General features: G+C 36.2%; 1 protein-coding gene across 3 annotated transcripts in view; it reads left to right on the top strand.

The window, feature by feature from the left end:
* The first annotated feature begins 1,416 nt into the window (after window positions 1-1,416).
* Window positions 1,417-27,064, top strand: part of LOC131148824 (vacuolar cation/proton exchanger 5-like) — a 34,503-nt gene continuing 8,855 nt past the window's right edge. The window contains exons 1-7 of one of the 3 annotated variants that reach the window (XM_058098756.1): window positions 1,417-1,925; window positions 2,135-2,289; window positions 2,576-2,842; window positions 3,002-3,069; window positions 3,518-3,546; window positions 20,752-20,948; window positions 21,081-21,293. In XM_058098756.1, coding sequence (XP_057954739.1) covers window positions 2,203-2,289; window positions 2,576-2,842; window positions 3,002-3,069; window positions 3,518-3,546; window positions 20,752-20,948; window positions 21,081-21,293 — 861 coding nt within the window. In that variant the 5' untranslated portion in view covers window positions 1,417-1,925; window positions 2,135-2,202. Of the gene's footprint in view, window positions 1,926-1,964; window positions 2,015-2,134; window positions 2,290-2,575; window positions 2,843-3,001; window positions 3,070-3,517; window positions 3,547-20,751; window positions 20,949-21,080; window positions 21,294-27,064 lie in introns of those variants that run through there. The other 2 variants (XM_058098755.1, XM_058098757.1) reach the window with 2 other exon arrangements.

The raw sequence follows: 27,064 nt of genomic DNA, 5'->3' as shown, positions 1-27,064 counted from the left end.
TTACTAAGTTTCGCCTATGGGCCGCACAACCCTGTCATGTGGGGGGTAAGACATGACATTAGCTAGCTACCCATCCTGAGTATTATTTCAAGTATTATATAGTTGTAGAAGATATTTTACTTGTTACAGAAATATAATATGATATGTTATGTTATGGCTAATAATGTTTCTATTCAGAAATTATACAAACAATTTTACCTGATCTATATTATGTACATTTCATGTTTAAGCACGTTATTACTCATGTTGTCACACACTGATATTAGTTTATCTCCTTTACTGAGAGGTGTTTTACTCCAATATTACAAACATTTCTAGAAATCAAGATAGGCGGGCGGACCAAGCTCCGCAATAGTAGAGATTGACTGAGCTACCTTGTTTGAAGCGTAAGTAGATGAGCTAGGGTCAGATTGTTTTTGGGTTGTGATCTTAGGATGCCTTTTTGGTCTTTTTGGGATGTTTGTACATTTATGACAGATTTAGTAAAACTCTAGTATGATGATTGGTTAGATGACATGTATGTAATTTATGTTTTCCCCTGCTTAGGTATCAGAGTTGTATGACAGGTATATCCTCGGTTCCCACGGGTTCGGGTTGATCATGATTAGTTCTAGCAGGTTATCAAGGTTGTAAAGAATGCTGATATGTGAAAAAAAAAAAAATTATATAACAAAAATAGGCAGGTCGTTACATTACAAGGATGGTTTGAGCTCGAACTTTGTGAGACGCCTTTAATAGGATAAACCCGTGAGACTAGTGGGACAAAGTAGACAATACCTTATTGGAGTTAGGCTAAGACCGTTACACTGTGGGTTATTAGTTTTCATAGAATAAGTTAGTTTTTAGAGAGCTCATTATTAAAACCTAGGTGTTAAGGAGAGAGAGAGTTAAGATGATCTTATACTGGTTTTGAAACTGCTCACAGAAATGATGTAGGACTGGACGAACATTAATAGTAAGACCACACAAATATAAAAACTAGCTCATAATGTCACGAGTTAGTCTAACCAATTGGATCGACAAACATAAAATATTAAATTAGAGAGTGTAAGGTTTTCTGTTTTACAAAAAATTTATTTAAGTTTCTAGACATACCACCACTTTTATGTTATATTAGGGTTTTTGGTTTAATAAAAAAAAAAATATTTTTCTAAATATACCTCTTCGTGTGTGAGTAACGTATCTTTTGCGCTCATTAGATATGATCCACTCCTTGGCATCGTGGTAAGGCTTCCCCCCCGCCTGCCCCCCGGGCCATCTTGCAGTCGCTGATGTCGCAATAGCGGCGTAATTAATTAATTTTTATTGAATAATTTATACTCTCAGGTATTGAATCAGAAATGAGATCAGACAATTTTGAGTCTCCCGCGACATTCTGTAATATATATATATATATAAAGGATGCCGGATGAGATTTCTCTCTCTCTCTCCCTCTCCCTCTCTCTCTGTGGGGAAGACAAACAAATATTTAATGAGGGGGTTGGGAGGAGTAGGAAATATAGGCGAGAAGGTTGGGGGATCGTTTGGCGTGGGAACACTCTGCTTCCAAATTCAGTCCCTATTTATGACTATGATCCGTTATTATTAGCAGTGCAGCGTCAACTGCTTCCGACCCAGCCCGCCCCTTGCGTTTCCCCAACCGCCCCTTCGCTCCGAATTACCAGGGATGCGTAATACTTTGGTTATCGAAAAAACCAACCAACGCACGATTGCAAACAAACGTCACTGCGACCCCACCCCCTTCCCTTTCTCCATTTTCCGCCTCCTTATTCTTCTTCTTCTTCTTCTTCTTCTTCTTCTTCTTCTGAATATTAATCCATTTGAATTTTCTGGTTTGAATCCCGCCCCCCCATGGGAAGTCAATCCCCCACAACTTCCGCGAAACTTCTCCTGGAGAATTATTAGCGTCATTTTGTCTGACCTAGGTGCGTTGTTTTCTATTATAATTCCTCCAATTACACTTGTTCTTCTTCTTTTTTCTCTTCAACCTGCAATTTGTTTTCTGAAAAATCATGTATGTTTCTCTCGCTTTCTTTCTTGGCATTCTGAATAACTATCGATGAGTTAACTGCAAATCCTTTGCATTTTCCCTTCTGCCAAAAAAAATAGTAACCGCTGGAATGTAATTTTGTAGGACCTTGTTTTCCTGTGAATACTGCTCAAATATTCCTGCGAGAGTGATGCGCCCCGCCTGGAGATGGAATGCTTCTTGTTGCATTTAATGCCTACAAGCAGCATCTTATGGATCACAGCAATATTCAAATGGCTAGAGTCCACTCCCATCTCGACGTGAGTTTTTTTTTTGGTTCCTTTGACCTTCTCTTTTTGTGTGCTCCTTAAAACGTACATAAAGCCTTGCATTCCGTACACAGTTGCCTATTCATTTCATTTTATAGCCGCTATGTTCTCTCCTGCTGCCATTTTTTTTTTTTTTTTTCTTTTTCTCACAATCAAAACTCTATTACTTTCAACAATTATATGAGGCCTTGGAGGAACTTAGTGCGATTTTATTTTTCTAGTCAAGTTATGCACGTTTCTCATGACAAATCTACAACGAAAAACACTGTTTCTGCAGATGGGATCGATAGAGGAAAAATCCGTACTTCAGTTTGAAGCCGACAGCCTGGTTGATGAGGAAGTTGATAGGAAGTCTGTGTCTCTGGATGTGGCTTCTCGGAGATCTTCATCTGCCGCTGCTACTTCTGGGGAAGATGTTACTAACTATCCGAGGAATAATGTGTTTAAGAGCATAAAAATTGTAGTCTTCTCTACTAAAATCAACTTGCTCATACCTTTTGGACCTTTAGCAATTCTGCTTGACAAATTCGCTGCTGGCCACCAAGTGAGCTCCATTTTTTTTTTTTTTTTGATAGCAGAGCTGCATTTCTCTTCCCTATATGTTCATACCTAACAGAGCATTGTGTGTGTATTTAGGTATGTATATATAATTTTACAATACACAATTGTTTCTCATTTATTTGGATTATTCCTTGCAATTTAGGGATGGGTCTTCATTCTTAGCTTATTGGGCATCATACCTTTGGCAGAGCGCTTGGGTTATGCTACAGAGTAAGGATTCACGCATTTCATTAACTGCTACCAATATTTAAACTGTCTTTATTCAAGATCATATGGTATAGGCATGGACACAGGATTCCCATCTGTGCGTTTCATTTCTTGTCATGGTTTTTCCAATGAAGGATGACGGGCACATGCTTGTTGTTTGCTAAAAGTTATGACGCCTTATGAAATCATTTCTAGAGTATTAACATTTTAGGAGTGAAAAGTACACATGGTGCATGCACTATTCAATTCTTTGAAAAAGAAAAGTTGGGCATCTCGATTCAAATGTGTTTCTTGTGACCAACATCATCTTGATTCTAAGAATCCTACATTCAAGACAATGATACTCATAATTACATGTGGGTGTTTGAGTCCTAAGACATAATTGTACTAGTTTTCACTGCATTGTAGATTGATGAGAACCTAATACATTATGGTCCTCCTTTATGTGTAGGCAGCTGGCTTTCTTCACTGGAGCTACAGGTAATATTTTGTAAATTTTGAATCATTCTTAACTGTACTTCTTCCCTTTCATGTGAGCTTAGGAATCCTATAAAACATTAAAAATTGGATATTGCTATTTAGTTCAATATTTAATATTGTTAAAGCATTGACGTGTTATAGTATCAGTTGTCCTTGGTGGAACTTTGTATTTTCTATCTAGGTCAACATTGACTAGTTTGTTACATCCTACAAAATAATTAAAAGAATGACTGAAAATACAAACAGAGAATGAGTTAAAAAAAAATCTAGAATCTAATTTCGGTTACTTATAGAAAAAAATTATGATTTATATCAAAGTATTGTTGTGGGTTAAAAATCTTTAATGCAAATTGAGATGGACTTGATCTTGTTGCAATGTTTGTTGTTGAGTAATCTACTTAACAATGATGTGCAAGACACCACAATGGATTGGTTGGTTGGCACCATGTCTGATGGGAATATTTGCTGTAATGCTAAAACTGACCTAACTCCGATTAGTTACTTAAAAAGGAGAGAGAGAGAGAGAGAGATGACAAGGAGATGATAACGATAGAAGAGAAGAGGGTAGGGCGACAAAGCAGCTCACAAGCTGCTTGATCATTGCATAGTGGGATAAATAAAAAAAAAAAGAAAGGAAAAAGGACAGAAAGGAGATAATGGAAATAGGGATAGAGGGATTGAGAGCAAAGTTCCTTAGCTTATACTCAATCTTATCACTTTGATTGGCAAAAGAAAAAGTTTAATATGTCGAGATAGGCATCTACAAAGTACAAAAGAAGCTCATTTGAATACACTTCAATGACTTCTACCAGTGTCTACTGGTTAAACAAAGAGTATTGGCAAAATTTACATTATTTAAGACACTAGAGATAAATAGACATTCTTTTTTACCAAAATATTGCATGAGGCGTCTGCAGGACTACTAACTTTTAAAATATATCCATCATTTCCATCTCTTTAGAAATGTGGCTATTTTATTGGTGTTACAAGCACTAAAACATAACCGTACTCAATATTTACACATTAGAATGATCTTAAAACTCATGAAAATTTTGAAAAAAAGGGAACATCCCTATTGAATAAAAAACCTCACTAAAAGAACTACTAGGTAAACTCTTTTGGGTGTCAGGTGCATCAGTAATTGAAAAACTTCTTGAAAATGTCAAAGTTCCTATGATGAATTTGAAGAGCATAGAGTTAGGGAAATTTTACATGCTCAATAGAAGATGAAGATGTGCTTTTTCTTATTGATTTTTTGGTTCCCTTTGCATCTTTCCCATTTGGCATTTCTAATGGGTGCTCAATGTATTAAGATTATTTAAGTTGTCTCCTTTACACTAAATTATAAACTCAATCCATCTCTTTAGAAATGTGGCCAATTTATTGGCCTTACAAACGCTAAAATATTTTAACCCTATCCGACACTAGAATCCTAGTTCTTATATTAAAACTCTTAAATATATATTTTTTTTAAGGATGCTCTTAATGAAATAAAGCACTAGCTTAACTGAAAGGACAAACTGGTATATTCTTTAGTTGTCAGGTGCATTAGTTATAGAAAAAATTCTTGAAAATGCCTGAGTGGTCACAATGAAGATGAAGATCATTGTGTTAGGGAAAATATAGTATTTTCTTAGTTGAAGATGGAGATGGGCCTTTTTTATTAGCTTGTTTGGATTCCCTTTGCAATTTGCCCTTTTTGTTGTTTCTCATGTATACTCTCTTGTCTACGAATTTTAGGTTGTCTCCTTTTAATAACATCTCGCCTATTCATAAAAAATGTAGTGGTTTATCTAATTATGTAGCACTATTTTTGTTTGTGAATTGACTTTTACATGTTGGGATTGCTGATAACTTGGCAGTTTCATCTAAAGGCTAGAGTGGTCTGTCTTGCCATAATTAGCTCCATATTGCCAAGTAGGTATCATAATATATCGATGTGTACATTGATACCATAAGAAAGCCTGTCTAAAATTTTCTAGCTTGTTGTATATTGGACTATAGTTCCTGACAGTGTCACAGTACCTTAGCATTTCTTGTTTGTAGTGAGCTTCTTATATCTGTCTAGTGACCCATCAGACTGAAACTTGACCGAGTACATGCATTTACAGCCAATAGGTTTGACACCAGAGGGACAAGTCATAAGATCCCAAGTGTGATTATCTTGAAGAGCTTGGATTTCTTCTTGCATGGCCTGCTGCCAACATGCTTGGGTGGCTGCTTGGGTACATGAGTGAGGATTAGAAACATTGTTGAGAGTGGCAGTAAGCGAGGTATGAGGAAAACCATACCTATCTGGTGGATGTGTAACCTAGTGGAGCGTCGAGGAACCACAAAATCAGATGACGGATTAGTGTTTGGAGGGAGTGTTGAAAGAGGAGGAGGACGTCGATGATACACCACACCTGGTTTAAATCGCTCAATAGAAGAAGACACATCATCAAAAGCGGGAAGAAGAGTAATAGGAGTATTAGAAATAACCTGAGACTGAAAGAAATATTGATTTTTGAAGAAAATCACTTTCTGGAAAATCCAAAATTTGTTTGCATGAGCATCATAACAAACAAATCCTTTCTGAGTAGGGCCATATCCCATAAAGGCACACGTGACAGACTGGGCAGCAAGCTTGTGGCACTTAACAGGTGGTAGATGAACGAAAAAAACACACCCAAAAGTATGAAAGGATTGATGCTCAGGAGATATGCCAAATAATCGAAAATAGGGAGAATCATAATTTAGAGTGGCAGTAGGCAAACGATTGATCAATTAGGCAGCAGTAGGTAAAGTTTCTACCAAGAACTTAGAAGGTACATAAGAATCAATCAACAAAGTACGAACGACATCTAAGAGATGACGATTCTTACACTCAGCGACTCCATTTTGTTGAGGGGTATAAGGACAAGAACGCTGGGAAATGATCCCCTTTTGCTGAAGAAAAGTTTGAAAAGAATGAGACAGTACCCCCCTCCTGAGTCGGAGCTTAAAGTTTTGATACAAGTATTGAACTATGTCTCGACAAACGCAACAAATTTTTGAAAGACAGAAAACACGTCAGCTTTAGAGCGGAGAAAATATATCCAAGTGAATTGACTATAATCATCAATAAACGTCACAAAATAACGACACTGACCATAAGAAATAACAGGACTCACAACCCAAACATTAGTATGCACAATCTCAAAGCAATTAAAAGCATGACTACCATGCGTAGGAAAAGGTAAAGTTTTACTTTTACCAAGACGACAAGTAGCATAATCAAAAGATACAGGAGAAGAAGAAAGGAGATTTATTGCCCAAAAAACCATGTTTCATAAGATGAGCCAAGACGACAGAATTAGGATGATCCAATTTCTTATGCCAGACTTCATTATTATTGGCAGTAGTCGTACAAGCAAGAGAAACAACATTACGAATAGAAAATTGTAAAGGAAATAAACATCCCACTTTATGCTCCTTCGCGATCACCTTCCTCGACGCCTGATCTCGCACAAGACAACCACCACGAGAAAAATGAACATCATAATTATTATCTACCAATTGTCCAACAGAAATCAAATTGGTAGACAATCCAAGAGAGACAAAAACATTGCGAGATGAAGAGCCCAATTTACCAACAGCAGTAATTGGAAGCATGTTGGCATTAGCAATCTGAATATTTTGCGTGCCTTCATACTTACGAACACCATGGTGACCTGTCATATTACCAGTCATATGATTAGAAGCGCTCAAATCAACAATCCAAGAATTTGAGTTAGTAGCTGTACCTTGCAGGCCTAAGGCCGTAAAAGCAGATACAATCATTTGTTGGACCATTGCTGGTGTGAGAACAAACGAATCAAAGCTTACAGTGGGTAGCGTAGAAGAAGAAGAAGAGGACTGAACAGCCCTGAAAAGCTTGGGATTGGCGATTTTGAGGGCGCACTCGACAGTCTTTGATGATATGACCTTTCTTGCTGTAGTTACAAACTTTCTTAGGAAAGTTGCGAGCAATATGACCAAACTCCTTGCAACTAAAACACTGCAACTTGTTCCTCCCTCTTCCTTGTGCTGCATTTGCTACCTTCACAGCCTCAGAAAATACCTTCTTAGAAGTCATACCCATCTGAGTGGATAGCTGCTATTCTTCACGCAATAAATCTCCCAAACAAATATCCAAAGAAGGAACTGAATTACGGTTTAATAAACTGGCTCGAACAGGCTCAAATTTAGGTCGAAGTTTTATAAAAAACTGATCGCATTGACTCTTAGCATGAACCAATTGAAGAGCTGCGAGTGCCGTAGGGGGAACCTTAGCATGAACAATAGCAGAATACTCGCTCCAAAGATTAATAAAACCAGAATAAAATTGTTCAATAGGTAAATTACCTTGACTATAATTACTAATTTGCAACTCCAATTGGAGCTTCCGAGCATTGTGATCTTGGTGGTAAATACGGTGGAGATAATCCCACATAGCCTGAGCCGTTGTAAAACAGCGAAGATTGGTCACAAGGTGAACTTAATTGTCCCCAACAACCAAGAGATCACCTTAGCATCCTTGACCCCCCATTGTACAAATTCATTTTTATCAGTGGGAACTTGAGCAGATTTATCAATATGATTTGATAATTCGTTCTCTTTCAAGAAAATTTTAAATTGGAATTCCCACATAAGGAAATTATTTCCCGTAAATCGAACAATAGTCTTTTCAATAGACATGATGAAAGGCACTAAAAAAAATAAGCCCAAACAATCAACCAAATAAAGGGCAAGCCTAACTCAAATTAGGACCAAGTCCAGATAAAAAGAGGTCCATAGTCACAACTAGATTACAAAAGCCCAGCAGAAATAAAAAGCCCAGATCAAATACGGAAGCCTAACTCGAAATACCTGTGTGAAAAACGACAAAGCAGAGGAAGAAACACAGCACCTTCGTTGATCACACCAGTAGGAGTCGAAGCTGGTGACCACCACAGAAACTGCCAACAGCCACAAAGATGCCCAGCCACCATGAGAAAAACACCGAGATGAGTAGCCCGCAACCAAGGACAGCATGCGCAACTTAAAAAAATTCCGGCAGCCCCCAAAACAAAACTCAAAACTACCAAAATGGACACCACAGAGAAGAGATTTACATAGTTATTGCCTGATTTTCAGCGCCTAAATGCTGCCAGATTTTCAGCATTATTTACAGCCTAATTTTTTTTTGCTATATACAATCTAAATATAATATAAAATATTTCAACTAAATTATTAACAGCCTAATTATCCTAAATTATCTCCGTTACACTATGTAATCAAGGTTGAATGCTTTACTATTTCCCTCTATACAGAAGCAAGGCCTCACCCCCTATGCAACTATAGGGTTAGATGTTATTCTCAAAAATAAGCCCACCCTATGACAGGGGTAGGTGTTTTTCTCTAGGTTAAACCCACTTTTATTTAGTAGGATGGCTAGATGTTATTCATCTGTGTTAACTATGCAGTGATAGGGCTGGTGTTAATCCATAGGACTAACGTGCCCTACATTGTGGGGCTTTTAATTTGGGGAATCGGTTGTCTCTCGTATTCTCTTATCCATTCATTTAGGCAATGAGAATTATATGCAAAATCCTTTTAACCCTTAAGGCAAGAGTAGGATTTGAGAGTTGGTCTTCTCAAAGCTGTTTCATCCTTTTAAATGGGGGTAGAATTTGAGAATAGATATTCTCAAAACCCCCTTTTATCCTTTTAGATGGGAGTAGGGCTTAGAATAGGTCTTTTTAAAACCCTAGAGTATGATTTGAGAATAGATCTCCTTCAGGCTCTTATACAATGTTGGGGGCGATAAAGGCCAAGGATAGGTCTTATTCAACACTTTTAATCCTCCCTCTTGCTTGTATCAAGATGTAGGGAAGAGAATGTCTTTACTACCCCTTTTCATCAAGTTTCAACCACTAAATTTCATAATCCTCAAGGCTGCCTTCTGGTAAATTTAGATTGGCTTATGGCACTAAGAATAGATTTTTGCTAGCATTGCAAGGTTACGTCATAGGGCAAAGTGAGAGATTTGTTTGACTAGGTATATACATTGACTTGTTCAAAAACATTAAGGGACCATTTGCTATAATTGTTAAAAATTATGAAAGCAAAAACTAGAAACAAAAATTGAAAACCAAAAGTAGAAACTAAAAACCAGAAACCAACAACGTGTTTGGTTAATATTTATAAAACTAAAAAAATTAAAAACTTGATTCAAAAAATGATTATTTTTGTCCTTGTATTGAATAATAATTTTAAAAATATGATTAAAATAATAAAAGTACGAAATAACACAAATTTAAAATACTATATAAAAAATTATTATAATAATTTGACTTATTTAGTATATTTCAAGATTCACTTTACAAGAATAATCTTGTTTTGCACGATAATTGAAAAATAGTAAAAATAAATAAATAAATTGAAATGGCTTTTATTATTTGTTTTAAATATTTTTTTTTTAATTTTGTGAATATTTTGTTTTAATTATATTTTAAACTCATATGATCATTTAATTTTAATTTTAATTAAAAATATGTAGAAAATGAATTATTTAATCCAAAAAAGTTAACTGAAAACCGATAATGACAAATGTGAACAAGCATGTTTTTGTAATATGTTTTTTCACTGTAAAAAAAAAAAAAAAAAACAAAAAAACAAAAAAATGTAAATAATACCAAACACCCCTTAAGACTTGAAGCGCATTGTGGGGAATCAATGAATTTTATTGATAAAGGTTTTTTAAATTTGCAACATTCTATAAAGGTCTTTGAATTTGTATATCCCAATTCTCACAACCCCAACTACTTGATATGGTTTTTCCTAGTTTAGCAAAACCTGTTCCATATTCCAGTGTTTCGTATAACTGTAGCTTTTCTTAATAACAAATCCCCAACTTTGACATTTCTGAGTTTTGATTGGGGGTTGTGAGTGTGAGCTATGTGCTACTAGCAATTTTAGTATTCAAACATTCATTTCCTGTTTGTGCTCTTCAAGGTCCATGTTAGCTAGTTGGTTTTGGTCATCCTTATTGGACCTCAGTGTTGAACCATGTTACATGGTAAGGAGACAATCTCCATGAAGCTTATGCTTCTGATTTGAAAGACATTTTGGATTAGATTTCCTTGCAGGCAACCTGCTCATAGTTGTGCCCAACGCAAAGTTAGTAGCTCATCAACCCACTTTTTTGGAGTGAGAGCTATTTGTCTTCTCAATCTAGACATGGTAATCTAGTTTGTGACACCAGCCTGTTTGTTTCTTACAGGATTCAATTGCTGTGATCACAAATGAATGCCAAACTCTTCAAAGAACCTTTGTAACAACCCATTATCACCATTATCGAATACAATCATAAGTTGGATTCCATACCAAGTTATGATTGATTTTCAGGTGAAGGTCTGTACAGCTTCTCTCGTGATCCAAGCTAGGGGCTGTACTTCTACTTGCTTGATGAAGTAATTGACAACTGCAACTAAAACCTTCTCTGTGTTAACTGCTCGAAAGGTCCTAGTATATCCATCCCTCATTGGTTGAAAGGATGTGGACTATGGTTGCTGGATAATGATAGAATTGCTCTATCAACTACCACACTTGCAAAGCTAGCTCAATCATGTCAGCAAACTGGGAAGTAATAACCCACTCTTGCGACCTTGAAGGCTATTGACTCACCCCTAGGAGTTTACCACAATTGCCTTCATGTATTTCTTACACTTGGCTTCCATGGGGCTTACGCAACATAACTAGGTAATACCAATGATCTCCCATAGAGGGGGCCTTGATGTATGGTCTACTAAGCAACCCTTTCCATGACTTTCTTGGCCTCTTATTGTCCTTTGGAAGTGTGCCATCTCTCCAGCAAGTGAGGATAAGATCCGCTGAGGTTGAATCTGGTTGATCTTGTATTGATCTGCGTGACTTGACCTTTCTTTTCAACAGTCTGATCTACAAGTATTTCAGTTCTTACCAGCCTATTAAGTCCCTGTTTGGGAGCACTTAAAAAATAAGTACTTATAACACTTTTCACTTAAAGGCCAGTTGAAGATGCAAGCTCTTAGATGTTCTATGTCTACAGTCTGAGCTAAATTAGTCTGAAAATTAGTGCTTCATACTCCGCTTCATTGTTTGCTTCTTTAAAACTAATTTGAGCGTATTCAATCACATTTCCTTCAGGGATGTCATGATCAGACCAGCATCATTGGCTTATTTAGTGGAGGATCCATCCGCATGTAGCAATCATTGTGCCTGCTTTTGTTGTTCATCCAAGGGTATTGTAACTTATAGTGAGGTAGTGAATTCATATGTGGGTTTTCATGCTTAATATGGCCTATATTGGATATCAAATTCATTTAGTTCCATGAACCACTTCATTAATCTTCCCAACAACAATTAACATACATTGTTGAACAAAATATGGTTCAGCAAATTTTTTGATTAAATTTTATAATTTAGCAGAATATTTTAATATTTTTAGGCCAAATTAAAATTGTACTTATGTTTTTGTTATTACAGCATATTTATGTGTTTGTTGTAATTAGTTATGGTTACCTAAGACATATTTTTATATTACATTATATTCATTATTCAACCAATATTTGTGTAAAAATATTTTAGAAAATTATAGGTGGACACCAAAGTGGGTGAATCCACTTTAAATATAACAGAAACAGAAGAATTTCCTTGAGAGAAGCTGAGCAGTTAGGATTATTACTGTATGAGTTTGGAAGTAAGCGTGTAGCTTTTGTGCTACAATTAAGAGCCTAAAACTAAGATTTGAGTTTTTTTTTCCTTACCAAAATAAGCATATGTATATATTTATTATCAGTGAATAGAAATCTTGTTGATTGAAGGATGAAGGCATATAGGGGTTGCCATCCAAGTACTACGGAAACAACAAAAAACAACACAAACCTCACACTAAGGTGTCAAGGGAATCAAGGATTACAAAAAGGTCCCTCCCAACCAGCTCACTTTGCCAACTAGAAATCATAGTTATCAACAGTGTATGACAGCCTGAAGGGGTGAAACCATTCCTTCGAAAGCTCTCCTATTCCTCTCCCTCCATCCACCCAAAAAAAAGGGGGATGAGGGAAAGAGACTTTCTTCCTAGTTCCTTCCTTCTTTGAGTGGATCCCTTTCCATGCCCATAATTTGCCCTCCACCATAGCTGCAGTGATTCACTTCTGCTTGACCATGGAGATGGCCAAGTTCCATATTTTTCTGGTCCGTGACAGTGCAAAAGGATGTGCTCAACTGTTTCAGCCTACCCTGGCATAAAAGGCGCCTATTAATGAGAGATAAGCCCTTGTTCTGGAGATTGTCAATGGTAAGGATCCTTCCAATAGTTGCCCCACATGTGAAAAAAGCAACGTTTGCAGGGGCTGCAGTTTTCCAAATGAGTTTGCAAGGAAATTGCTACTGCACTCGGCCAGGGAGCTAAGGTGTTTATAAAGTGATCTGACTGAAGTTTTCCATCCATGTTCAAAACCCATTTGGGCTCATTGGAGGTGGCCTGGCAATGGATTTTGTATTTCAAATATACTTATTTTGGTTTTTTGGTTTTTTTTTTTTTTACCAAAATAAGTATATTTGAAATTTAAAATACCAAACAGGGCACATTGTAAACTAATTGCAATCTGGGGCAATGTGTATCTTGAAGATGTAAACAGCCCTGTGCCCCACTGATGGAGCGTTGAGCCGTGATGAAGGATTGAGTGGGGGCAACCTTTGATCCTGTAAATGTTTTCGTCCAAAATCCAACATGCAATTAAATGCTGTCCCAAACCCCAACAACACATGCACACACACTCATCCCTGCAATTAAAGACTTCCTCAGCCTTGCAAACAAACTCAACCTTCCTTTGATTTGTTGCTCCATAAAAGTTCATGAATCACTCAATTATGGAAACAGGACATTCCACCTCTGTACCATCTGAGCTTGGATGTACTCTTGGAGGAACCACATGAAAGGGGAACAAAGCCCATTTCATGAACCCTTCTATCACTGCATTCCAAGCCAATGTTGAATATGGATCAATGCGGAACAATGAACCAAATCCAGCTAGTCCTATCCATCTATAATCTGGTCTCTCCCTGTCCAAAACACCAAATAGGTCCTTGAATTTCATTATGCAAACCCAATCGTGTGGTTTCTGTTCAATAGTGACACGCCTTAATCTCTCTCTTTCTAAAACTCCATGAAAGAACGAAGCATTTAGAATTATAATTTAAATAAAAAAGCACAGGTGGGGGGGGGGGGGGACATAAAGACAAGAGAAGCTGCTCCATCAAGCCCAAACTATAAGACATGGGAAGAAGGGTCTTATGAGGCAGCCTGATGCATATGGACCTGCCGATCGTTTTATGAAAAGGTCATTGGGGACCTGCAGGATGGAATTGGGAAATATTTTAATGCTGTCTGCATTTTTAATGTGCACAGCATTAAATGCTGTCCACCAAGGCTTAGTCACACTCATGATGGCAGGCAGCGTGGAACTGATGGCTGCCTGCATTTTTAAAATGCAGATTGCCCCAGAATTGTTAGTCTGAAATGTCCCTTATTTTGGTAATTTGAATTTGAATTTCAAATGTACCCATTTTGGTTGGAAACCCCCAAGATTTTCAGCCAGTGACTCTCTCTTCTTTGGTCCATCAGGGCCTTGTTGAGGTAGTAGATCAGCCTTTGAACCTTCTCATCTCGAATTGTAACCAAATGATCAGATAATACTAAATAGAGAATTAAAGAAATAGCTCATCTTCCATTTTGGCATGTTTGGTTTGCAAATGAAATGAGGTAGGAAAGGAATGGAATGAAAATTCGAACGGAAAGGGTGGCTAAATCAAGTGATAAATTTGATTCTATTTCTCCTGATTCCATTCCATTGCTACGTGCCAAACGTGTAGGTGGAGAGCCAAAATATGTCTTCAGATCTTCAAAAGCTTGCGTACATTCTGATGTCCATTGACAAATTGCTAAATTTTGCATAATTGCAAGAACAAGAGGCACTTTACTTTGAAACACTCTGCTGTCTCGGCTCCTACTTTGCCAGCTAACTTTGGACTTCTCTCATTGTCTTCAGAGTGGTAATGATGGGGGATTGCTTGTGGATAATTTTAGGTGAGCAAATTGTGTTTGACGATTTAAAAATGAGGGATTTTATATTAGTTTGGGGATTGTGTTTATTTCAGTAAATTTTAATTTCTTTAGGGTCATTATATGATTTTTGACTGTTTTGGGGGTTATTTTGTAATTTTTATTAGTTTGATAAGTTTTTTAGTTTCCTATAAACATATACTTATGATGTAAGAACGCGGAACTTGGGATGATTAATTGAGCCTTACGTATTTCTCTATCACACAGCTGTCTTTTTCTCCTTCTCCGTCACATATATTCTCTTTCTCCCTCCTAACATCTTCTTCTTCTTCTTCTTCTTGCTGTTTCTCCCCCTCAATTCTCTCTCTCTCTCTCTCTCTCTCTCTCTCTCTCTCGTTATTTGTCTGTTGATCTCCTACATCAATTGCTATCAAGGCCTAACAACTATCTACCACATCCATCACTGCCTTCTTGTTGGTAGGTTGCACTTGCATTCTTAAGCACAAAAGGCATTACCTCAGTATTTCCTTACAGGTGTTCTTATAATTAGGAGGGTGCTTTCGTCACATCCCTATTCTTGGCACGTGACCAGCTGTGACTTCATCTAAAATCCAATGGAGTCACTAGGCCTAGGCAAGAATTTGTTTACAAATCATCGTTTGGAAACAAGTCAAAAGCTAATTAAGAGTGAACATTTGTTGAAAACACAAGACATATATATATATATATATTTTGTAAGCAACTAAAAAATGTTTTTCATTCAGTGACAAGCTCTTTACATTGGGCTGTACTTTACATACAACATTTTTCACATTCCCTAGTTTACATACATAACCGCCAAAAAATCGAACACACACTTAGCATCCCTATTGTTTCCCTACCAACCTATAATACATGTCAAAATGGTAGTATCTTGGAGAACTTACAGTGGAGCTCTCCTTCAGTTTGAACCTGAAATTATTAAGGAATAGGGTGAGCAATCACAAGTTTAGTAGACATTTTTTAACTCCCCCTTATTCAAATAAGAATTTCAATACTTAACACATGATTTCTTACATGTATGCATGATCATAAGGTGCATGAACAAACTTTGTTGAAAACAATATGCATGAACACACTCTTTATCCTAGGCAATCTGTTCATCTAAAGTGACCATCGCAAAACATCCAAATAGCATGCATTTACACATTTTTTTCCAACATAGTAGTGCTATCCCAACTAAGTGCACATTTTATCTCAAACAAGTGCCAAATTCCAGCTTGGCCAACTACCGCTTAATATAGAAATACCAACAAGTGCCAAATTACAGCTTCGCCAACCACTGATTAATGTGGAAATACCCTCCGGAGGTTTAGGGCCTTTTCCTCAAGGGAGACACAATCCCTACTTTCTCAAATTCCACAATTTCACAACCACGATAACACATGGTGTCATCTATTTCACAAAATAACAATTCAACATATGCATATACAAGCTTTGACATAGCAAGTAAGACCATAATCCTTACAAGATGAATATCTATTGCATGAAAATTTTCCAGCTAAACAAGATATGTAACTATGATAACTAAAGAAACCATATATGCATTATGCTGCTATATCAAGTAATTAGAGATTACAAGCTTAAATCTTCCTTCTTAGGATTCAACTTTATGCAATTTTCTACCCTTGTTTCCTTTAAATTCCCAAAATCCCTAGGTGAATAAATAAAGATTAAGAACACCTATCTTGATTTTTCAGCTTCTTCAACTTAGCTCAAGTTTCCCTCTGAATTTCCTGTATTTTCTCTGAGTTTCCGTGATTTTATGCAGAGTTATCTCCCCCCCCCCCCCCCCTCTCTGTCTCTCTAGAACTAGGGTTTTCAGCAAGGGTTTGTGGCAAATGTCAAGACAGCAGCTGGACGTATGGCAGGTTCGTAGCAGCTGGTGGCAACAGGGCTCCTGTAGTGCTGACATCTGTGTGCTAGGTTTCTGCTGCTAGTTTTCAGAGCTGCCAGCTGGCTGCTGCTGGTCTGTAATGCTGCCAGGTGCCACACCTGGTTTCAGCATACCTCATCATTTCTCTCTCTCTCTCTCTGCCCCAATAACACAACTCAAATAAATGAATAACATGGCTAGTATGAACTTGTTTATTGCAAGACAAAGCAAGTCATGCTAATTTATCAAAATAGTTTAAATGTATCGTGGCCTAAAGGGTATGGTTATCACAACTTTCTTTGTGCTTCTATCTTGAATAGGCATCCATGAATGTTAGCAGTTTGTGATTGAATATTGATTTGTTCTTGTAAATTGAATGTTGTCCTTTGGGCAAGCTTTATCAAGGTCAGTGAAATCAATAAAGATTCTCCCCTTATTGTTGGCCTTTTAAACCATCACAATGTTAGCCAGCCATTCTTAATATCCTTCAGAATCTTGGCCTTAATGAACTTTTCTTCCTCACTGATTGCTTGGATTTCGTCCAGCGCTTGCTTCCTCTTCTTCAATATGATAAGTTGGAAGGTGGGGTTTTTGTTGCGCTTGTGCCATCACCTTTGGGTTAACATATTTGTGGCGGACATTCTAAACACATAAATGTTGGATTGAGGAGTCAGATTAGTCTGATCTCAAATTCTTTTGTATCTCGAAATTGGTCTTAACTATTTATTCCTTCGAACTAGACTATCACAATTTGCATGAGCTCATCGGTTTAGCCCTTGGTCTGGTCACTTTTATCAGCCATCAATGTTGTCTAGAGTTAGAGCCTCAACCTTATCCATCAATGTTGTCACATTGGCCTATTTTTGGTTGATCTCCATGTACTCTTTCCACACTATTCTTTGTCAAGAATTTCAATAAGAGATTAGTTGAAGTGCTCATTTGGTTTAAACATGGTATTCCTTCCCTAGTATGAAATCATATGATGAGGTTTCATTCACCATGAGGTTGTCTATCATCGCCATGGTTTGTGTAACCCAGTATCAAAGTGATTGGTAGTTTCATTTGCCCATGAGGTTAGATAGCTTCTCTTATGTTCCCCATAAGTTGAGTTTTAAGAGGTTTTAACTGATCTTCACAACACTTCATTTATTGAACACATGGTGAAGTAATATGTTGGTTGAATTGCCATTGTCCAATATTATTTTTAGCATATAGTAGTCAATTATCGCAGTAATAAAGAGTGCATCATTATCAGGGTGTGATACACTTCTTGAATTAGTCTCTAAGGAAGAATTTCTTCATCCTTAATAACTTAGGTTTCTTTTGTTCATATTCTTTCAACCTTCCACAGATCCACTATGAAGACTTGAGCTTTCTTCTCCAGCTAGCCCTCTTGAAATGACAATGGATGACATCAACGTTGGGTTGGTTATCAATTGGCGCCACCTTTGTCTCCAATTCCATCATCAAGTGGTCTATGGCTATACCTTCAAGAAATCATTGTTAGATTAAATACTCTTATCTTATTTAAGATTTTTGCACTCGTTCCTATCATGTCCGTGATCTCGATCAGTGAAAACGACAGCACTTATTTATGTCTGGTGTCTTGGCTTCGACCTTCATTTTCCTTGGTCATCTCTTTGAATTGTCATTTTGAATATGTATCAAGATTTCTGATCGAGATAGATTTAAAGTGGCATGATTATGAAAAGATTGCTTAGGGTCATGCTTTTGTTTCTTTTGTGGGCTTCCATATTGAATCTTTGGGTTTACTCTCAAGGATTTGTGGTGCTGTCTCATTGCCATTAGGTTTACGACCAAGTTCCAACTTTCTCACCTTTTGATTATTAATCGTGTCGTGAATAGCTTGTATAGTTGATCAAATTGCGAACCAAATTTTGCAGAAGGCTCATACATCATTGGCTGAGAGCAAAAACTTTCAGCGTTTTTGCAAAAGACAACCACATGAAGACATCTAAGACTACATGAAGCATCATGACTGTTGAAAAGTCCTTCACATGTTTGGTATGGTCCTGAGTCTCATCATGGTTGTTTATCTAAGGCGTCTCAATGTTTTTGGCAACCAACAAGGGCTTATCGAGACACCTTAAAAGAAAGGCAATTGGTGCCTTAACCTGTTTCTATGGTTGGGTGAGCTTTTCGTTGTTGGTCTTCTTTCTTGTCTTTTCCTCTTTTTAACTTCATCTTCCAAGGCAAGTGTTCGTCTGCAATGACTATCCAATCATTTTGAGAGTAATGTGTTATAATGCATCCCTTTCCTCAGTAAGTCCTTGTGGGAGCTAAAAATTCTTCCAGATTATGCTCGCTTCCTCATTGTGTTTCTACTCAGGGATTAAGCTATGATGCACCTTGGATTCTAGGGATCTAGGATAGGAATCCCTTCTAGTTATAGTGGGTCAAGATAGTTTGCTGGGTAGGGTTTACCAACTTTGACCTTGTTGCATTGAATTGTGTTTGATTATTTTATGCTCATAAAGCTTAGATCTTTTGGTAGAGGATATTGATATATTCCTATAGTTCAACCACTTTGTATGCTAAGCTGTAGGATTTTCTCAATGGGAACCTTGTAGTGATGGTTGACTGATAGTCCCTCCTAGGAATGTAGGAAACCCTGCATACCATGCATTTCTTTGCAGAGTTACCAAGGAATGTTTTAGAAATTTCTCATCTAAGATGCCAATTGATGCTGCAAAAGTCTAGTAGGTAACTAATACTGCACTTTAGACACCAAATGATGTTGCAAAAGTCTAGAGGGTAACTAATACTGCAATTTTGAATCCTAGAGCAAACTGCAAAATAAAATTGGTTAGAGAGTTCTCGATCAATGACCCTTCCATGCCCAAGTCAGAATAAGATTAGACAACAATGAATGTAGTCTCTTGTGCATATTTTCTTGCACTTAATCTTACAATGTGAAGTTCCTGCTTTGGAAAAAGCACTATTTGGCCTTTTGCTTATTAGCGTGAAAGGCACTATTGAATCAGTAAGGCTCTCACCGCCTTCTTGGCCATCCCAATATTTGCAGATGTTATTTTCTGTTAGAAAGATGCACCATGTCTACTTGGCGTTTCCTCAGTTGACAAACCAACCTGTGCGATTTTAATTGACCTGATTTTTTTTCGGCTGTTCCTCGGCAGTGCTGCTTCTCTTGGTGTGTCATGTTGCTTCCAAGTTTCTTCCTGAGTCAGCGTCTGACCTCAATCCTTTCCCCATCACCAACTCTAATGTAGCACGGTAGGGTATCTGCATAGGTAGAACCCAAGTTGACCATGATTGACCAAAAATAACCTCAGTCCCTAAACATTTAAAAAATTTTAGATGAATTTTCATAATGAAACATTTTATATATAGAAGTACAAATAAAATCTTCAATATAATTTTGACATAAATTTTAAAATTCCACTTTACATCAATAATCCTTTTAAGCAGCTTGGGTTACGATTTGCTGGATTAAGTTCCATAATAACATGATCTAGACTTGTAGGCTAGCACATATTATGCACAACCTAACTACAATTGTAGTGAATATTTGCTATAGCAGCAGCAGCAACAGTGGCAATATGTTTGAATTTAAATATCCATTCAGGGGTATATCCACAAAGCCTGTAGGATGCTATGCTTCCTTCTTTGTTGATACTTGAAACAGGGTGCTATACCAAATAGAACTTTGCTGACTATTGCCATATGAAGTAAGTGTATATCTTAAAAAGCAGAGAGGGAGGGCAGAGAATGAGCTGGTCTATGATCTATATAGCATTTGCACATGTTAGAGAGGGAGGAAGTCCATTACTCATATCTCTCTCCATGAGCAAGATGTATGTAGAATGTGTTAGAAATAATTTGTGGCAATGCATGCAGTGCCAGCTTCCATTTATTTATATATTTATTTTTCTTCTAGAGAGGTCTTTGAAATGCCACTTATGTTTTTGTTGAAACAACTTGCAAACACACAATTTGATAAAGTTGTGAAGCTTTAGGGATGGAAATATTTGGAAACATAGAGATTCAATCTAGCTAGTGTCAAACACAGGGATCATTGGGCGTTTTTTTCTTGGTTTATGTATTGTACTTTTATTTTTTTCTGGGAGTCTCCTGGATATAGTTTGTTCACAGGACATTCGTCTGCCACCATTATTTTCTCTCTGGGATAACTTATAGTGCTCTCAAATAAAATTTGCAGTTGGGGGTCTTTTAAATGCTACATTTGGAAATGCGACAGAATTGATAATATCAATCTATGCACTGAAAAGTGGTATGATACGCGTTGTTCAACAGTCCTTACTGGGATCAATTCTGTCAAACATGTTGCTGGTGCTTGGATGCGCTTTTTTCTGTGGCGGAATTGTTTACTCAAAGAAGGATCAGATGTTTAATAAGGTCAGTCTGTCACAATTACAGATTACTATCCCTTTTTTTTATTTGAATTCACAATTACAGGTTGTTAGTTCTCATATGGCATTCAAATTTTGGTTGACAGAGTAGTATTAATTGTCCTTATCTTATTGGCAGGCTTCTGCTGTAGTGAACTCAGGATTGCTGTTAATGGCAGTCATGGGTCTGCTATTTCCTGCTGTCCTTCATTACACACACACTGAGCTGCATTATGGAAAGTCTGAATTAGTTCTTTCAAGGTTTAGCAGCTGTGTCATGCTCGTGGCATATGCTGCTTATCTTGTTTTTCAGCTGAAGAGCCATAAGAATCTTTATGCCCCAGTTGACGAGGTTGGTGTCTCTGTTATTTCTAAGAAATACACTACTATTACTCCTTTTGGTAAAAATGCTCTTTTTATGTTTGTTTTTTCTATACTGGATATCTACATTCTGATTTGATAAGTGTGAAGACCTCATATAAAGGTCACATAGTTGAATGAGGAGTGTAATGAATATTTGTATGATGTGATAAGCTTTAATCAATCTCTCAACATTGAAAGAAGAAATTGTATTGTTATTATCACACACTTATCTGCCAAATATTGTTGGGGAAAAACACCATTAATGAGACTTTTAGTAGATTGATTTTGAACTTTTGTAAGTCATTACACAAGCTTTTGTTTTAGTCTATGAATCAAATTGACAATTTCCATAAATGGAATGAATGTGCAGAATTCGTTTGATATAAGAGTATACTAATACCGTTAAATTACTTTCAAATGCTTAATATTAATAGATGATTTTTTATTATTATTTCAAAATATTTTTTATTATACAAGGAAACTCTCCAAGGCCAGATGGCCGTGATCATATCTCTGACATGAATTTTTGCTATCAACATTCACTAATCAGGGCTGATTGATGGTAGTTTTGAATTTTAGGGGGCTGTTTGGTATCACCATATAAAATTATGGGAAAAAAAACCATAAATAAAACTAAAAAACTAATAGCAGAAAACTAACAAGCTGTTTTGTTAATATTTCCAAAACTAATGAACTTTTAAAACCTAATTGAACTTTTGTTTATTTTTTTCCTTAAATTGAATAGCAACTGAAAAAAATGATTTAAATAAAAAAATTGGAAAAAATTAAATTATTGAACATTATAATGAAAATAGAAGTTAATTATGATTATTGTAGTTGATTATTATATTTTTAAATTCACTTTTTAGTGCCCCAAGAACAATTATACTATACATGAGAATTGGAAAAAAGCAAAATTATTTTTTGAATATTTTATTATATATATTTTAAATTTTTTGAAAAATTGTATAGATATCTTTATTTTAATTATTTTTAATATGTTTTAAATTTAGTGATTTTACTTTAATTTAATTAAATTTTTCTGTAGAATGAATGATCTAATCAAGGTCTTAAAATTCAATTTCGAGTCAAATTTTGAAGCTCCAAAAGTACTGTTATTTGGACGGAAATTTTAATTTCTATTTCAACTTGAAAAAATACCGGAAATCAGTATTAAAACATGAATTTCTTTTATGAAACTTTGGAAATGGTTAATGGACATAATAATGTAAGTTTTGAGACTAATATATTACAAGTTAATACATCTATGTTGTGTGTGAGGTGGAAAAGTTGTAATATAATATGTGTATCAAACATATTTGTAAGATAATGTGCAATAAACATATTCAGGTAATGCAAATGAAATTCATAAATCATTTAAATATTATTTATTATACAAATAATGATATTTTAGACATGAATGGATAAATAAAACGTTGTTGTAAGTTTATTTTTTTATATAATTTCAAAAGCCCTTGTAATAATATTTTGGTTCTATAAAAAAAATTAAATTAAAAGAGAAATTTTACTTCACTCCTAAATCTCATTTGAATTCTGAGGAAATTTCATTGTATAGTTAAAATTTTGACAAGTTTCGCTAAGATTTCAAGATTTCCATAAATTTTTAATGATTTGTAGAAATTTCAATGGAAATTATGTAAGATGGGAATTGACTACCATTTTGATTTCAAGGGTGATGGAAACTAGAAATTTCGATGGAAATTTCAACAATTTTGTGGAAATTTAAGTCATGGATCTAACCTGCAAAATTTTTTTCTGGATATTAAAGTACTATAGAGACAGGTTGCCAGTTGCCATAGTTGAAAACCATAAAAATATGATGTTTAGTTCTTATGAGAATTGACAATAGAAACAGAAGACTGGCAACATAAACAAATGCATTTTCATGACTTGTTTCTTCATTGTATAGCAAGGAAAACGTAAAACAAATAAATAAACATAAATGATTCCAAACAATCCCTTAACTTGTTGACCTCTGTAATTTCCATTTATACAAGTGGGTATGCTGAAGATCAATGTGATTAGATGATTTACATGTTAACTTAAATTGTTTTATTTCCCCTTGATTGTTCAATGTATTCTTTAAATGGCTGGACTTGAATTTGATGTCATTTATGATAATAACTGTGTAATTTAACCATTTTATTGGCAATTCCGGTAAAGACTAAAAAAGTATCCTTCATAAAAGCAAAAGGTAATTATGATAGCACTGCTCTTGCTAGACTGATTTTGGATCGTTGCCCATTGTTGGATGCTAACCCCATAAAATAAGGCCCTATCCCTTTCAAATTTGAAAATATGTAGCTGATGCATCCTTCATTTAGGGAGTCCACTAAAACTTGGTGGTGAGAGGGCAGCGTTCAAGGGTGGACAGTGTTAAAATTTATGAACAAGTTGAAGTTTGTGGAAAACAATTTGAAATTGTGGAATACAAATATTTTTGGTGACTTAATAGAGAAGGAATGTGATTCTTGATGAAATTAAAGTGTAGGTAGCTGGGAGGAGTGTAGTTTGGCTAGTAAGGAGGTTAGAGTTACGAGGGGTCACTTTAGTAATGACTTGTTCTTGATCCTTTTTCAGGAAGGCTTTAGTCAAAGTTAGAAATCGAGGGTTAAGTGGGTGAGGAAAGGGGATTGGAACATCATAGGGTGGCCAATGGGAGGAGGAGAAGTTCTATCAAATAATTGGAGTTAGACTTGGGAGGTGGTTACGGGACTCCCAATATATTGGGAAGCAGATTGCAGAATTTTATAGGAGTTTGTATACTCAGAATTCTGAGCACGGGTTGATTCTAGAGATTTTCAATTGTGTCCTATCAGTGAGGATTCTACTATTTTATTGGAAAGACCTTTCGATATTGAAATTGGGAGGGGAGTTGTGTTTGAGAAGAGAGATATGGCTGTAACTGTGGTTTTCTTTCAAGATAGTTAAGTTGTGATCTGGAAGGATTTTATGGAGTTTTTTAACAAGTTGCATCGGAGTGGGTGGTGTCCTCCTTTATTCCCTTGTTCCTAACAAGGAGCCTTCTAAGAAAGTGACAGATTTTCAAACAATCAGCTTGGTCGCTAGCCTTTGCAAAATCCTGGGAGATTTTTTCTAGAAGGTTGCAACAGGTGTTGGTGGTACAGTTGGAGCAGTCTGCCTTCATTAAGGATAGGCAGATTTTAGATGATGTTTTGGTTGCAAATTGAGTGGTAGAGAGAATATCATTGATGGAATATGTCCTATGAATGTGGAGAATTCATACCTTTCTAAGTGTGGAGAAAATGTCTGTGAATTCAGATGTCCTATGAATGTGGTTTCTAGAAATGGAGTAACTTGTATGCAACTTTGTCTGGAACATCCTCACCTAGAGCCTTATGAGATATCTTGGGTTGATAGCACTGCTTTACATGTTTGTGAAATGTGAAAGATGTTCAATTCCTTATTAAATGGGTGACTCCTTGGTTCCCATTGGTTGGATGATTTGAATGTTACTCAACAACGCAAGAACACATGTATATCACTATGATGGTGAGAAGATTATTTTGAAGCTTTCTTTACCAGCTAACGAAGACTAAGAATCTGACATTATTGATTATGTTAAAATTACTCAACTTGAAGTACAAGCAAGGAAATGCATGTGTTTGAAGACATCCAAAGTCTTTCAGACATTCCTATTGTTGAATTTGTCATTCCTGATGTGTTCATTGATGCAATTCTCAATTCAGGTCTGTGGTTCTGTCAAAGGAACATGGTTTCTTGCATTACTCAAGCACAAGCTTTTGAAGAGTCTTAGTTCACTTATTATTTTGATCCTTCCACATTTCAAAATTCGAGGCCCAAAGTTTTCTAATTGGGGCAGATTTTACATAAGACAAGAAGTCGGACCATGGGGTAGTTGTTGGAGACTAAGTCAGAAAAACGGGGTCAAAAGATTCTTGGTTTTGGTTAATAATTTATTGCATGTTTGTGTTTTGGGAGGAGGTCTTGTTTGTAATATTTGTGTATTCTAGGGGTTTGTTTCATTGTTTGTAATTAAATACATCTTTAGGAGTATATGTGTAACTTCTTGTATAATAGGCTTTCTTATAAATAGTGTGCGAGAGCCTTGTAAGAGGTGGTTATTGATGAATTTGAATTGAGAAGTGGACATGGGTTCTCTGCTCCCCTAATTGTATCTCTTTCCTCTCCTCTCTTCTTCCTCCTCCTTGTTCTTCCCCTTCTCTCCTCTATTTTTTCCAATTTCTCTCACTGCTTTATTCTTTGATGCTATCCTGCATCATTTTGGTGTTAGCACAGACTGCTGATGCTTTCTTGTTGGGGCAATACAAAGGTTTGGGGAGGAGGAAGAGGGGAATAATTTTATGGAGATGTGTGGTTTTTGCACTGAATGCGAGGATTCCAATGGCAAACAAATATCTTGTATATCCTTTGGAATAGAGTTGGTTTCCTTGCTGCTTTTTGAGCTCATTCTTTGAGTTTCTTTCAAGGAATTTTGTTCTTAGATCTTCAACAGGATTGTAAAGGAGCTCTAATATAATTGTTTTTGTTTTTATGATTTTGTTTGTATTTAGGAAGATATCTTGTTCTCCTTTCTCTGTAATTTTCTCTCTTCTATTAGTGATTTTATTTTTCTGTCAAAAACTAAAAGTAAAAATTATGATAGCGCACCTCTTTCCAATCCCATTGCAGATTGGACAGCAATATTGCTCCCTGCCCCCTGGCAAAGCACATAAAAAATAATTTATTTAGAAAAACAAAAGAAGAGAAAAAAAAAAGAAAAAAAAAAAGAAGGAATGAGCCCAAAAAAAAGCAAGAAAAGCAGCTTTCTCCCAAAGCAAAATATGAGAAGTCTTCTGATCCTAGAGAATTCTTGCATTCCTCTCAAAATAAGAGTCCACAAAATAACATATCCTGCACAAGTTCATAAAATCCTCCCTCTTCTACTCTTCTAAAAACCCTCAAAATCTCAATAACAAAAATTATACCATTTTGTAGGGCCACTAATTCCTCGCTAGAAAAGGAAAACAAAGTATTCTAAAGATACTTCACCACCCAACAATGATGAACATTTGTCTCATTTGACTCCTGGAAAAGCATGCAAGCATCTGATCTGGTGGCCTTATAAGATCTCCTCCCCTGTATCAAGTCATTTGTATTAATGCCATTGAGAACTATAGTCCAGATGGAAACCTGGTTATTGAAAGGAACCTTTGTTTACCTAGCAGCTTTATGAAAATGGAAAGGTCTAGAATAAATGTTTTAGAAGATGAGTAAAGGAAGGCCTTGAAGACAAAGAACTTGAAGAATCCCCAGTCCAAAACTGATCATCTCCCCTTCTAACAGGGCACAAGAATCCAGCACACCTGGTTATGAAGTAACTCATCACCTCTCTTTCATTAAGACTGCTGAAGAAATGGAAATCTCATGAAAGAGCCAGCAACACCACACCACCCCCCCCCCCCAAAACAAAAAGAATAGAAGAAGATAAAAACAAACTTAAATTGGTGCATTATGAACATTAGGTTGTCTAAACAGCTGCAGCCCCAACAGTCTCTTACCCCCAAATATCCTCCCAAAAACTAATATTCTATTACCATTACCCACTTTAAAGCCAGTAAAAGTAAAGAAAAGACAAGCTCCTTGGGAAACTAACTTCAAGGGGCTCGTGTGGAAACAATGCCACTTCTATCCCACCCATTACATTGAATTTCATACTCTCTTTTAATAACCTAAAGCCATAAGGAATTAGTCCCT

The sequence above is a fragment of the Malania oleifera genome, chromosome 2, assembly GCF_029873635.1.
Source record: "Malania oleifera isolate guangnan ecotype guangnan chromosome 2, ASM2987363v1, whole genome shotgun sequence".
In the NCBI taxonomy this organism is placed as follows: Eukaryota; Viridiplantae; Streptophyta; class Magnoliopsida; order Santalales; family Ximeniaceae; genus Malania; species Malania oleifera.
This window is presented reverse-complemented; position numbering and strand designations above follow the sequence as displayed.